Raw genomic sequence first — 15,248 nt, 5'->3', positions numbered from 1 at the left:
GCACAGAGAGACAATATGAGCCGTGCATGAGCGTTTCCTTGTGAGAGCAGCAGCAATCTCAGCAGCCTTTCCCATCCCTGGCACCTCAAGCAGAGGGGAGAGCTTTGAAAGAGAGAGGAAAAAATGAGCAAGTTCCCTCTTGACATTTGCCCATGGACTCATCTTTTCTCATCTTGCACAAACACCAGAAGAGGAAAGTTGGAGAAGTTGCAATTAATCACTGCGTGTAGGCCCCAAAGCGTTGCAGCGCCCCGGCTTTACTGATGCTTTGCTCCATGGAAAGGACCGCAGAGGTGCGGGAAAACGAGAGAGGAGGAATAAAGGGGTGAGGGAAACAAAAAGGACAAGGCGGAGGAGAAGACACAAAGCCTGACCCACACCGCACCCGGAGCAGCGCCGGCAGCAGCACCCGGGCACAGCATTCGCGGCCGCCCCGGGCCCAGTCGCGGCCCCAGTCCCAGCCAGGGCCCTGACAGGCGCCTCCGGCCGGCCCGGGCCGCCGGTCCCCCCCCCCAAGAGCCCCACCGGGCCGCGCCAGGCCCACAGCCGGCAGCTCCGGCGGGCCGCGGCGGCGGCGGGGCGGCGCTGAGAGGAGGGCGGCGAGCGCGGCCGGCGCCGGCGGGCTGCCCCTGGCCCTCCCGGCCCCGCTCACCTGCTTTCTCGATCTTGCCGGACATGTCGGAGCCGGGCTCGGCGCTCAGGCCCTGCCGCGCAGGTAGCCGGCTGAGCGGCCCGCGGGGCTTTGCCAGCCGCCGCCGCCTCCCGCCTGCTGCCGGCCGCGATCCGGGGCGAGGCGCTGCGGCGGCGGCGGGCTGCGGGGCTCGGCGGGGCTGTGGGGCTCCGGCGGCGGCGGCAGCGCCCGCCCCCCGCCCGCTGCGCCGGGCCGCGAGGGGAAGAGGCGGCCCGGGGGCTCCCGCCGCACACGCGCCGCCCCGGGCCGCAGCGCCCCCTGCCGCCCGCCGCCACAGCGCGCCGGGCGGGGCCAGCAGCGGGCCCTGCCCGGGACCGACGGCGCCGGGAGCGCAGGCAGGGGCCGGGCAGCGGCTGCAGGGCAATCCTCGGTGCTGTCAGCGTGGCGGGACACGGGAGGCCGTGGAGCCCCGGGCCCAGTGGGCTGCTGCGGGATCCGCTCCGCTCGCCGGGCCTCCACTGAGGAGGGTGCGGGAAACCTGAAGGAAGGAGGCCGCCGTGGGGGTGGTTTCCCCCTCAAAATGCGATGCCCTGAGCGGGGGTTTGGTCAGGGCAGGGACCCGCCGGGCTGCGCTGCCCTTCAGGCACTCTCCAGGCCTCCAAGGCGCGTTGCATTTATCCAAATAGGCTGTACCTGCAGAATGTTTCCCTTGGGATTCTCTTGGAATGCTCTTGGGCAGCTAAATTAGCATTAACCAAAGGGAAATGAAGGTGAGATTGCGCAAACCCTGACACATTTATTGCCTCCAACGGGCACAGAGCATCCTCACAGCATCTTATTAAGCACCTCACATCCAGCAGCACTGGCCAATGTGAACCCAGGCTGTCCAGCTCCGCTGTTGGAATTCCCACAGGAAAGCATTGGGATTCAGCTTCCATACACCAACAGCTCCGTCCTGGCCCCCCTGACCCCAGCACTTGGTTTAGTTTGAGCCTAGGAAGCCGTGGCAGCTCCCTGCGGAGAAGCGAGTTCCCTCCAGCAGGATGACAGCAGAGCCAGTGGGATGGCCCTGAGTGACAGTAAATGGATTATGGGCCTATTTGAGAATTGACTCATTTCTATGGCTTAATTAAGGACAAACTTCACAGTAACACCTTGACTTGCAGGTAATGCCCTGTGCTGTGGACCAATAAAGCTCTGAAGCCTGGTGAGCCGTCAGCAGCTGTTTACTTCCTCCTGAACCAAATAAATCATTCACAAGGCTGCTATTTCTGCGAGCTTTACACACAACTTTTAAACAAGCTGACTTCATCAGCTTGTTGAAACATCTCACACACCTGGGGCTGGGCACAAGCTGTAGGAGGAAGTCTCCAACAGGGAGAAGTATGCTCTCATTAATGGTGCTTTTTGAGAGGCTTGTGGAGAACTCGTGAGTGTATTTTCTTAATAAATCTAAACCAAAAAAAAGAAGATTTAGGGGCAGATTTTTCTCTTGCTGACACAGATGTTAAGGGTGGCTGTCTTGAAGCCACGCTGAGCTGTGCTGACTCACTCGTATTAGTGAGTAATAGTAACTAGGAACCGTAGTGGGTGATGCTAATGCGAGCAGACCTGACTGCAAGTACACACAGGAAGCAGACGGATGAAGTAAGAAGCTGCTATTCTTACACCCTCCACTTTCAGTCTTGGGCAAGGAAGAAGGAGCATGTGTGCAATAACGTGCAATATGAACAGAACAGCTACTAAATTGGAAGGTCTTTTCATAGTCTCTGATATAAAAAGCCGCACTCTGCCCATGATGTATTATTGCCTCCGGGGGATGATGGAGTTTCTCTTGAGTTTTCTGCATTAACATGTAACTCACACCACTGGGAAAGCCTGATGCTTCTAAATATCCCATTGAGTTGGCTGAGGAAAAACACCCCAGAGCTGATTGTGTTGGTGTGTGTTGTTATGGACAGAGTTGGGGCCAGAAGAGCTGTGAATGGCTTTCTATGCCATTACAGAGCAGCAAAGGGCGCTACGGAGATGTTGGAACTGAATGAACTTAAGGTCCTTTCCAACTCAAACTATTCTATGATTTTATGATATTTCTTGCTGCAGGCTGGGGAGAGAGGGAAGGGGAGGACTGTAACTGTTACCTTCAAATGGGAGCAATACTGAAGCATCCTGCAATGAGCCAATTTTTCAGGTGCAAATGCTGCATCAAGAAAAGAAGAAGAATATGTTGTGTCTTTGTACCAGTGTGGATACCTGCTTTGATGAGAGTGCAGTGCTAAAGGTCATCTTGCAGCAAGAGGCAAGCAAGAGGGGTCCAACAAGTGGAACCTCCTTCCCTAGGTGTTTCTTCACTGGGAGAAACTACCTGGCCACAAGCCTCTGCAGATGGTCGGCCTCCACATGCAAACCCCTCCAATGTAGTCTACTTCATCCTTGTTCACCTATGCTGCCAGCAGCTAGGGAAAGGCCAACAGATAGAAACTGCAGCCCCGAAAGGTGATCTCCTGCACTGAGTCACTGAACTTTACAACTGACCCACTGAACGGGAGAAATTGTGCAAGAAACGCCAACAGAGACAGAGACGTGCAATTAGAGAAGAGCTCTCCTGCCCTCTAGTGCTCTTCCCTCTCCGGGCAGCTTCCTCCCACCCCAGCCGCTGCTCTCCTCCGGTTTATGGGGCCAGGGCTGTGGTGATGCGGTGTTTGTCCCTGCAGAAATGCGAGGAGATAGCGGCTGTTCACCCCAAACATAGCTGTCCAAGTGGGTTTCAGTAGCAGGGAATACTGGGATTACATGGGGAAATGCAATTTAGCCAACTGCCTTCTTGCATGGTGGCTTCTGAACCAGCACTGGCCTTGATAACATTGCTGCTCAGTGTGGTAAGATAGAACCAGCTCTCTGTAAAGACCTTATTCAATACTCACAAGGATCCCCAAGCGACAGATACACCACAGCGACCCAATGTGCTCCTGCTACTGCACACGCTCAGCCCTCAGGGTGAAAAGCTTTGCAACTGGGAAGAGGTGAAAAAAAGATGGGGTGGAAGCAACTAAAGCAAAAGGACAAGATTCTCACCTCCTGTTAATGGATGCAACTCCTCTGAGGTCTTCAGTGGAAGCAAAAATAGTAGTGAGGTGCCAGTATGTGGAGGAGGAGAGGAATTGTTGAGGGAAGGAGAAGATGACATGGCTGCAGGGAACAGGCTCTGGGTGAGAGACTCAGAGGAGAAATGCAGAAGGGGACAGAGCTGGGAGCTGAAGTAGGTGAGGGCAGAGCTTCTGTATCAGTTCCCTGGGGGAAATATATATATATATACATGATGTGGGCTGCATCAAACTTCATATGAGCAAAAGAGCACAAATGGGAGACCTGGATTTTGGGTACATCCCCATTTTTCACCTCCTCGAGGCAGCCCCCGTGTTTTGTAGGGTTTCTCATACCTGGCTGGTGGTCCCACTGCGGGCAGACCCTGTGTTCTTTGGTTGAGCCGCGCTGACACATGATTGACAGGGCTTTATACCAGCTTTTTCCTTTAAAAAAAAGGAAGTTTGGGTGCTGACTCTAGAGGGCAGCATATGCCGGCACATGGGGCTGGGGGGGCCCGCCGAGCTGAGCCCCCCCTGCGCCCAAGCAAAGTCTCCGGTGCAAGGAGAAAGACAAAAAACCCGGCGCTAGTTATTCAGAGGAAGCAGCCCTGAAGATACTCCCCAAAGGCCACGCTGTTCTCTGAGCATCCGGGCACAGAAAAGAGGGATCACGACACAGAGGATTTATCCCTATCTGCAGGTGGGACATCCCAACCTCGAAAAAACCTTGGAACCTCGGTCACTTCCCTGCTTGGCCAAAACTGAACATGGAAAATTAAATCCCCTCGCACTGCTTATCCCTATGAGCTAAGCCCCATGAGTCCCTGCCCCGGACTCATCTCTGGCCTCAAAGACCAACAGATCCTTTGGCTGCTTGGAATGTGTCACTCATAATTCCAGGGCTCTCCATCTGTAAAGCACAGCCAGCCCCACAGACAGGAGGGCAGAGACCCAACAATGCCCAGGTCACTGGGGCTGCGTAGTTTGACAAAAGATAAAGTTGTACTGTTAGGTCTGTTACAGTTTTTTGATGTCCTTCTCTTGGTCTTTTATGAAAGGAAGTATATAGGAAAATGTTTTTTGGCCTCACACTACTACAGGAGGACGAGATGGATGGAGAGGAAGGCTGAGAAGAACTCCAGGCCCTGGGATTATTAAAAAGAAAAACACACAGAGAGAGATTAACAACTTTTGACAATCCCCTTGTACATTTAAAGTAATTAGTAAGGCAAGTGTGGACAGAGAAAAGGCTATTAAGGTTCTTTCTCTGGCCCAACCTTATTCCTCTACTGGGGACTATATTTTACAGTGGAAAAATAAAGCATGTGAATCACAACAAAAATACATTGGCTAACACCAAAGAGACAAGCTAGCAAGCTGTCTGGTGAGCTGAGGTGTGTCTGTCAGCACTTCCCTGATGGTCTGATGTCCTCTCACCTCACCACATGTGGAGGTTCACATCAATAGCTCACAAAGATCGGAGGAGCTCCACATCTAGACCTGCTTCTTTGCAGTGCAGCTCACATCCACCTCCATGAAGGACCTCCTGGAAATGGAGACAAGCCACCACATAGACTGAGGGTATTCAGGAAGGATAGGATGGAGGGCCCCATTTAGAGCGTCAGAAGCAAACCCAGCCCATACAAAGTGCTCTTTAAAACCTTGCTTTTCTTCCAGGTCCTTTTCCATGGATAAGTGACCCTTCCTGCTTCACGCTACAGAGCAAGCAGAAGCTGAAAGTGACCCAAGTCACTCCCTGCAGGAAAGACTGAAACCAAAATGAACCCAAAAAGGAAATCAAAATCAATATTCCAAAGTCAAACAATAAAAATTGTGTTACGGAAACAGAGGTCACCCAGAGAATAATGTAATTGGATGTGACAGCCCAGATTTCCTCTCTCTGCTAATCCCAAGTGGGGAAACCTTGTGCCCAAGCCAGAGTGTTACCTGCCCATGTAACTGAAGGATCATACGGTTCATACAGCTCACAGCAGATGCACATAACTGGAAGGATGTGGAAAGAGAAACCTGAGGGAGCTGGATGAAATGCAGGGGGTCATGGTTTGAAGTAGTGAAGGCACAGAGAACATGCATGGGAGAGAGGGAACATGTTTGCTTGTGGAAAGGCATCACCTCCAGTGTAGAAAGCTATCTTGGGGTAGGTAGGCCTCTCTGTGCCTCAGTTTCCCCTTTTGTATAAGGGCCTTTTCAGCTGTGCAGTTAGGCAAGATAGACACAGACTCCTCTACACCTCATTATAAGAACAGCAGCCAGTGTGAAGATGAAACAGTGATTCTCACCCAGCCCTTCCGAGGTCCCTCTCAAAGGTGTGTGTGCTGATGAGCTGCAATGTCTCATGCAAGTATCTAGTTTGGCTTTTCCATCCCTGAAGGAGGGACTGTCCCACCCCCATTCTGCTGCCATTACTCCTCTTGCATACACTGCAGACAGCATTGTAAATGTGGGGCACGTAGCTCTGATAATGATGCGAACTTCAAACCATTATTTCTCAGCCCAGAGCGCTTCTCGCTGTCAAGCCACTGCTGATGGGTTGTTTAGTGTAGTTTTTTCCTCCTACCTTTTTTTTCCTCTTTTTTTCAAGCTTGACCTCTTGATTCTGCCTGGGAATTTAGGTTGGATTCTTTTTATTATTGCTTTTTATTATTATTATATCTTTGCACAAAGTTAGCAGCAGGGAGATAAAACTTCCCATGAAGTCCATTTGCCAACAACGCTTTCTTTAGCAGAACAGACAATAGAAAAGCAAAACTAATGCTCTGGCTGGAAACGACATTTCCAGCACCATGGTGACTGTGGTGACCCCCCACTGCTGGCCCAAGGGTGACCTTCAGCTCCATGGAACACTGATTTCCCTGTCAGCTGTGTGCCTGCCTACCTGGGCTGAGGGGTCCCACCGCAGGAGCTGGTGCTTCTCCATTCTTTGGCAGCCCCATCTCAGCAATTGCCTCTTCAATGGTTGTTACCAGCTCGTTGTTTTGCTGGTTTTTGGTGCTTTTTGCTGCTGAGGTTCCCTGCAGGCTGGGGTGTTTGAGGGATGTCTCCTGTGTATTTAAAGGTGGCTGGATTTAATGAAAGAATAAGGAGTGAAAGTAGGAAGTGTGGTGTGATGGAAGAGTCAGAGTCCTGTCTCCATTAACCAAAGAAGCTCCACGGCACTCAGGAGAAGGCACAAAGCTCACAAAACTCAATTCTCTCCCCATCTGTCCCTGCACATTTAACTGGAGTGCCTCAAAGCAGCCCAAGGAGCTGTGATCAGCCCCAGGACTCTGGGCTGGCCTGTGTCTCCTGGGCTGGGGTATTGGGTGATGGTGTGGTCCATCAGAGAGCTGATGGGTGGGTACAGCCAGCCTGGGTGCTCCTGCATCTCTTGCCTAGAAGAAGAGGCACAGATGAGATCCTCTGCTAGAACAGCCCCTGCACTACTGCAGGTCATTCAACCTCTGTTACTATTACCATGGGACCAAAGCCTGTTTTCTCCCCAGCTTAAAGGTGGACAGAGTTTAGCCCCATTTCTGATAAAACCCAGCTGTGGTCTGGATGGCAGAAAACCCAGTGTGCAGCACATTTCAGATGGACATTAAGAATCATTTCCTTGCGGCTGTGATAGGAAGAAAATAAACCTCTCATTAGCAGCCCCCCTCAGCAAGCTGGAAATGCAGTAAAAGCCAATCTCCAACTTGAAGGAGACCCAAGGGATAAAAATCAAGGAATCAGTCACCTTTCAATAACAAATGAACCGATTTAACTAAAAAAGAATCAAGGTGAGCAGGACAAGAGGGAACATCCTCTTGCCCTCCCAAGACACCCCAATAGCAGGACACACAGTGCAGGCAGTGGGGAGCACTGCCAGCCACGTCCTGGGCTTGAAATATCTCCCAATGACCCAAAAATTGGGGTACCTCCCCAGTTAAATGGGAGCCTATCCCCTGCCTTCATCCCTCCCCATGGGTCTGGATTTTGCTGCTGAGGCTGTGGATGTGCTGGGAGAGAGCAGGAGCTCAGTGGAGATTGGGTGGGAGTAAGATGAGGAAGGGGAATGTGATTGCTCCCTGTTATGCAAGGATGCTTCTAAGACACCATGCGGAGGAGCAGCATCACTTCAGTGTCCAGAGGGTTCAGAGAGGCTCTGGACTGCACAGCAGCAAAATCGGGGAGGGGGGAAACACTTCAAAAATAGCTATCTGAGTGCCAGTGATGGCTGAGCAATGCTAAGGAGATCTCAAAAATAGAGCAGGGCAGCACGACTGCGGATCTCAACTACTGTGACAACTCCTATGCAAACACAAAGAGAAAAACACAGGTCCTGCTGGTGCATGGGATTTGCTCTCAGGGAAGCAGGCAGATCCATGAGCATGCAATGCAGTGGGCAAAAGCAGCCCCTTCCCCAAAACCAGCTGGTTTGGGCAATGCAGAGAGAGGCGACAAACGTGCAGACATTGTTGTGACTTTATAAACTTCACCTTGAGCAGGATTCCGCCCTTGTCACCCCATCATCTCAGCAGAGATAGAGCAGAAATGGAAAAGATCCAAAGAAGAGCAACAAATAGTATCAATAATCCATGAGAAGAGATTAAAAAGATTTAGGGCTGTTTAATTTAAGAAGAGGAGGGATGAGATAGAGGTAAAGATAAAAAGGGCATGGCAGAGGCATACAGAGCAATGGGTAATGTAGAGGAAGTGACTTGGAGCACAAGCTTGCCCCTGCAGCACCAAAACAGGAGATACTCAATGTGATTAGAGGATGATACCTTTCAAACGAAGAGGAGGCAGAACTGCAGGACTCCCTGCCACGAGGTTTTGTGGGAATGTGATGTTCAGCAGGATCCACAATGCTGGTGGGCATAAACCACACTAACACTGGCGTTTGCCAGGATTCAATTGAATAAGATAGAAACTGTTCTGTCCAGGACTTTGTACCTTTAAGGTTTCCTGCACATTCTCTACTGAAGGCAGGACAGTGAGGTGGGGAAACAAACTTGCAGGGGTAATTCCTACCCCTCCAACAGCTTCACGTTAAATAGCCTGAGGACAGGCCCCAAGCTACTGATGGAGAAACAGGAGCTTGATTTCAGCATCTGCCTGGAATAGATCCCATAAGCGTCCTTGGGGGACTTGGCAGTCAGATGAGAGAAATACATTTGAGGACCTATATAAAAAGCAACAGTGAATAATAGTACTTGGCATCTACGGTGTGTGCCCTTCATCCCTGGATCTCAAAATGAGTGTCTGTGCCTTGAGAAACTGAGGCATGATGAAACACGGGCACATGAACAGCACGTCATCCAAGAGCCCACGGCTCCTGCACACTTGCAATGCACTGACAGCTTTCCCTTCCTAGAGCTGCACATCTACTTGGCAGTAAGGTATGTGAATGTGAGTGCTACAGAAAAAGGAAAGCAGGTTATAAATTGGGGGCCAGGATGGCTGCTCAAGGAGGGCTCAGGGATGGAGGGAAGGGTGCTGGCATGCTGGGGATCCCGCAGCATCAGCTGCATTGGCCTGCCCCACTGCCAAGCAGCCAACAGCATCCCCAGGGCAATGCTGGGCAGTGGGATCTGCAGCCAAAGCAGCTCAGATGCCTCCCTCATGGGAGGCGGATGGTGGTACCGGTGGGAGAAGGGACAGGTCATGCCTGGATTGGGATGATGCGATGACAGCAGTGAGGACCACCTGCTCCACCTGGTCTATGCAGAGGGTTTTGCTGTAAGAGGCCAAGTAAAAGGATTAGACAGGAGCCTGTCAGGCCAATGACATTTAGAAAGTATTAATCCCTGCAGTGTGCCACTTGCCAGTGTGTTTGATAGTGGCTCTGTGCCGGCTGCTGTGGTCTCTCACCTCTCTGCTGCTCAGGAGTGGTTTTGCTTCAGGGACTTGCTGCATATTGTTTTCCCCTAGTCCCTTTTGCTGTAGGAATTCCCCTCCTATCCCACAGCCTGTCTCTCCTCCTGGATTCACTGTGTGGTTTGCTTTAATCATCTGCTCCCTTCCTCCTACCCCAGGTCCCCAACTTCTTTCCTCCCCAGCCACAATCCCCAGTGCTACCTCAGCCCTATTTCATCCTTAAACGAGGCTTAAAAGACTCTTTACAGGGGTAACAGGGAGAGAAACAAATATTCTTCCTCCATACGTAGGCTGTCACCCTGAGCCAATTCCCCAACAGCCCAGCCCGGAGGCACCCGGCTGTGCTGGGGCTCAGGGAGCATCATACAATGTGACACCCCCGTGACAACTTCTGTTGCTGGGCCACCCTCAGGGAAGAGAAAATGAGCAACTGTAGCTTTAAACCAAAGATTAGATGCATTTTTCCCCCCCTCCTCTCTCCCTCCCTTTCTCTCTCCTTTTTTAAAGGGAACTTGTCAAGGTTTCCATCAATAATAGATAATGGTGCATCACTCTGGCAGGTTACACCCTCCGGCTGTTTTGATATTTTCCAGAGAATTTGTCAGCAATCTTACAGCAAAGGAGGGCTGGGGGGGGGGGGGAGAGGCCTCATTAATTTTTTGTCATTTGCATTCCCACTGTTAAATAATGTATTGATTGCTCTTTCTCTCTCTCCCTCTTTAATTCTCTCTCTTCTGCAGCGTCTCGCAGCCGATGGCCCTCAGTCTGTGACAGATGAGTTTGTCAGAGGCACCAGACAGCTCGAGCTCCCCAGGACAGGGCTGGGACAGCTCAATGTGACCCCGCTGCTGGCTCCAGCATCATCACCCAAGTCACAGCTACAGTGGCACCAGCTCCTCACAGGGAGACACTGAGGTCTCCCTCAAACCAGTTGCTAAGACATCCCAATCCGTGACTTTGTGATTCACCTCCATACCCAGCTCCTGCAGTTTGGGAGGTCAAGAACAGTGCGTATCATCATGGGTATCATCAGAGGAGGATTGCCAAGTTGGAGGAATGATAGTGATGCACAGCAAGAAGGAGCCACTACAAAAGCCAACATGGGCAGCTCTTACCTTGGAAGGGCAGGATTATGGAAATGCTGAAGGGATTTTGCTCCTTTTAACTTCATCAGGAATGTGCTTCACCATCCTTTTGAGAGACCTGAGCACAAGGCCCTGGGAAGCCAGCTACCAGGTCCATTGAATTGCAGCTGAGCTAAACAAGAATTTGCACATGATTAGGGCTTTGCTCAGCTTAATGCGGCTTGGCTTCCTTTTTAATTAATAAATACTTAATTACATAGTTAATATTTTAATATTTCCTTTTAAAAACATCTGATTTAATGGAGTTACTGCCAGCTATTTGTTTTGTATGACTTTTATGTTGATCTTCCTCTTTCATTTCTCCTTTTCCCTTCCCTTCCACTCTAATCCCTGAAGCTCCCAGCTGATCTTTGCTACTGGAAACTGGCAGCTGGGCTTTCAGCTGAAATGGAATCTGGTCTTTGGTGCTGACATCCATTAGCCAAAGGTGCTAATGTGAGTTATTAGCACTTGGGTACTTCACTGCATATATACCAACCCCTGGGGAGGGGAGGTGAGATGATAGCGCTGGAGGTGGGGAGGTGATGAGCAGGTACAGTGCTGGGGCTATCCTCAATGTCATCCCCAAAGATGGGGAGGGCCCTGAGCCTGTGTTTGCCTTCCAGCCAAACCCTACCCACATGCACAGCCTGTCTCAGGAGCAGCACACCTGCAACAAGGTGAGGATGGAGAAGGACCCCAAGCAATGAGGGTGAAGAGGAGATGGATGTGACCTCTTAGAAGCTCCACACCTCCTCTCCTAAGCCTTTGGCTGTTGTTCCAGGGTGGTGCCCACCCTGCACACAGGCATGTGGATGTGTTGAGAAAGGCACTGAATTTAAGCAGCTATGGCTTCCTATACCTCTCCCCTTCCCAGGCAGCTTCAAAGCATCATTCCTATGGTGGGTGTGTGCATCACCTGGGTGAGATATCTCCTCCAGCCTCTCCAGGGACTCATATGATGTTTTCACAGTAATCTCTATGAGCAGCCTGTTGGGATAATAAAACAAATAAACAGAAGAGTTATAGCCGAGGCACTCGGGGCACCATAAAACAGGCTAAAAGCAAATACAGCGTCGTTAATCCATCATAAAATAACAGCCTCTTACGATCCCGAATGCATCAAAATGAACAGGAGAGCATCAGGGTCGCAATTCAACCAGGGATGTGTTGAATGTGAAGTAGGGCTGTAAGCAGCGGGGTGGAAACAAACACCAGCCCCTAGGGTACCAGGTAAATCAGTACTCCAGGAACACAGACCTTCCTGCCCACTGGGGTTTAAACCCAGTAACACCAGTTCAGGCCAGGAAGAGAGGTGTGCTACATGCCCCTTGGTCTCCCTGTTGTCTGAGAATTGGGATATTCCCAGCAGGGATGGCACTAGCAGAGGCCGGACAGCTCGGTATACATCTGCTGATGAGAGACATGAACACAGCCCTAACTGCGGGGCTGGAGACATCATTGGGGTCCCTTTGGCTAAGCAGAGGGTGACCCAAGTCACCAGCAGGACACGAGCACCGTGGTGCTGTGGGGATGCAGGGTCCCACATCCCCTATGGCTGTGGCAGGGCCTCACTCTCTCAGCCAGCAAAGCCAGAGGAGACAGGGCAGCATGTCAGGAAAGGAGGACATGAAACAAGTCGGGATGGAAACTCAACAGAACTCTAAAGTGTTCTGTCTTCCCCACTAATGAGGGCTTTGCATGTGTGAGGGCAGCAGAAGATAAGCCACCGTGTGCTAATAAAGCCCTGTGACTGGAGGCACCGACACTAATGAATTCACCAGAGAGCTGGGATTCCTTTGGCAGGTCTAAGGAAACAACAAGAACATCAAATCCAGGCACCAGTGCAACATTCCTGGGTGCAGCCGATCCCTCTGGTTTGCCCATTGCCTACAGGGCCCGGCTGGGCAATGGGAATGGGGATGGAATGGGCTATTTGAGGGACGGGATGCTCAGGTGCCCCAGGGCCAGGCCCTCACCAGGGAAAACCTGAGCCCTGAGGCCACGAGAGATCAAATGCATGGAGAGGAGGACAAGGACAGACAGATGGACAGACACCATATTTGGTTTCAAAGCATTTCAAACATGCCATGTGCACAATCACTGCATCTGAAACAGAGCCATCTTTGGAGAAAACACCCAACAAGAGCTGGTTGATAGCCCTGCAGGTTGAAGATTGTTTTCTTAAAGCAAGCATATACAGACATATATTTAACTATACACCTTAAATACATTAACATATTAGTATGCTTATATTTAACACATTAATATTAAATAATAACCCTAAATATATCCCCCCCCCATCCATAATAGAAGCTATGGGGCTTAGTCTGGCACAGACAGCAGTGGCTTTGGCATTTTTGGAAGCCTCACAAATGCCCACTGGGCCCCCATTTCTCACTGCAGCATCTTTTATTTGAGCAGAGACATTAAGAAGGAGCTGCTTTGCTGTCTGGGAGCCACTGGTGCCCGCCTGTCCTCACTGTCACCTCGCTGGGCATTGAGGAGTGGATGGATGCCCCTTAGGGTCCTTTGGTGCCTCTTCTTAATTAGAAACCTCATCTCTAAGTCTTAGATGCCTTTCTGCAGTGCTAGTGGCTCTCACCTGCTTGATCCTGGGAGATTATTTTCTGGTCTCTTAAAAAATAACCTCACCACCTCAAACCCTTCAAGTCCTCTTTCAATTCTTTTTATTTCACCTCCTGTAATTCCTCACCAGCTTAATGACTTGGTAGTAATGAACAAGATGAAAATTAGGGCTTAATAAGTGTTAAGGAAAAGACAGTTTTTCTTGCTGATGAATAGAATGCACTGGTGGGAAAGAAGAGCCTGGGGAGAGCACAGAGATAACCCCAAAGCTCTTCCTGACCTTGAGAAGGGTGATACCAACACTGGGTTGTAAGCGGTGGCAGTGACAGGCTGCAGTGGGCATCAAAGACACATCAGTCCCAAGACAAGGATACTGCAGGGAAGTGGGAGGGGATGGACATGAGGAGGGGCTGGCACAGGAGGCTGCTGGATGGGAGGTGACGGTGCCCAGCTCAGCACCCCAAACACCCCATTGCTTTCTGGCCAGGGCAGGGGCTGAGCCCAGCAAGACAGCGGTAAATCCATCCCCATGTTACTGCTGCAACATCACCATGCAAGATGACCTGCCATCGAGTTTGCCTGTGTGGGGACAGAGCCTTGACTGGTCACCTCTGTGGTGTTATGCTGTGATCAGAGTCTGGCCATAGATGGCATCAAACTGGTAGAAACACAATATTGCACCCACTGCTTCGTTTGCCAGGGAGGTGCCTGTGAGCGCTTCCTCTCTGATGCAGTCCTCCCTAGGGCACAGCATGGTACCAGTGGGATAGTGCTGACCCAGCTGGAGTGAAGAACCTGCTGACTCAGCAGAGGTGGTACTGGCAGGACCCAAAGCAGCTGATGGTTACCAGTACCTGAGCATCACATGCATGAGTGTGATCAGTGGTGTGGGCTGTGCTGGCGAGGATGCCAGGATATGTCATCAGGTCAACCCTGGCCTCTACCACAAGCACAGCTAATGACAAGCCCGCCGGCCACTCACTCTGCATTAGCTGGCTCTGGATGTAGGCTCTAATTAACGGTAATATTGGGACTGACAGATAGATCCAGGAAAAAAAGGTGCAGAACTAATTGACCTGCCAGAAAATGTGACCAACAAGATTCACAACACCCTGCAGCACACCCAGCCCCAAAGATGAGGCAAACACCATTGGTGAGCCTGAGCACCAGGCACTGGCATTGCCACACCATGGACAGTACTGATGGCTTCCTAATGGGCACTGAGAGCTGTCCCTGTCCCTGCTGCTGGGTGTGTTATTCGAGCGAGCACCTCCTCAATCATCCCATCTGTGGGACCCCTCATCTGTCCCCTGCTCTCAATCTCTTTTTGGTGCTACCAGCACTTTTTCCTCCCAGAGATTGGTTTGCTCCTTCTGCTCCCAAGCGCTGTCACTTCAGAGATGCTGGTCATTTTTGAAGTGCATTTCTTCTTCTTTCTATCCTTATTTTACTTCCCTTGGAATAACTGGACACGAGTGAGAATACTGGATCCAAGCCCCTGTTTACTCATCTGCATCAATCTGCAGAGGGCTCTGAGTGCAGCCTGGGTTCATTTGGGGCTGTTTTGGAGACAGGGTTAACAGCTCAAAGCAAAAGCTTCAGTCTCAAAACCTCTAATGAGCCCAATGAGCCTGCTACGTGGCAATGCCAGCAACGGGGCTGAGGAATGAGTCCAGCTTGGCTGAGTGGGGCGTGCCAAGAAGGGCGCATCACCCTGGGCCCATGGAGGAGCAGTTTGGGTTTGGTGTAAGAGCATTTCCCATTAAAGGACCAGGCTGAATGCACATCTGTACACCCACACTGGGACCAGGTGACATTACACACATGCAACTTTAATTGCAGCCATTCCAGATGCAACGAGACACTGAAACCAGAGACTGAAAAGCATGAGCAGGGTTTGCGTCCTCCAGGTACAGAGGGGAGGCTTCAGGCAACACAGTGGGATTTTAATTCCCC

At 51.1% G+C, this 15,248-nt stretch overlaps 1 protein-coding gene across 2 annotated transcripts in view; it reads right to left on the bottom strand.

Moving 5' to 3' along the window:
• RAPGEF1 (Rap guanine nucleotide exchange factor 1) overlaps positions 1-912 on the bottom strand; it is an 83,136-nt gene extending 82,224 nt beyond the window's left edge. For both annotated transcript variants that reach the window (XM_080630593.1, XM_080630594.1), the window contains exon 1: positions 653-912. In XM_080630593.1, the coding sequence (XP_080486719.1) occupies positions 653-677 (25 nt within the window). In that variant the 5' untranslated portion in view covers positions 678-912. The remainder of the gene's footprint in view (positions 1-652) is intronic.
• Positions 913-15,248: the final 14,336 nt, after the last annotated feature.

Source organism: Psittacula echo (genome assembly GCF_963264785.1).
Source record: "Psittacula echo genome assembly, chromosome: 16".
Lineage (NCBI taxonomy): Eukaryota > Metazoa > Chordata > Aves > Psittaciformes > Psittacidae > Psittacula > Psittacula echo.
The sequence above is the reverse complement of the archived record's forward strand: the minus strand, read 5'-3'. Positions and strand labels throughout refer to the sequence as shown.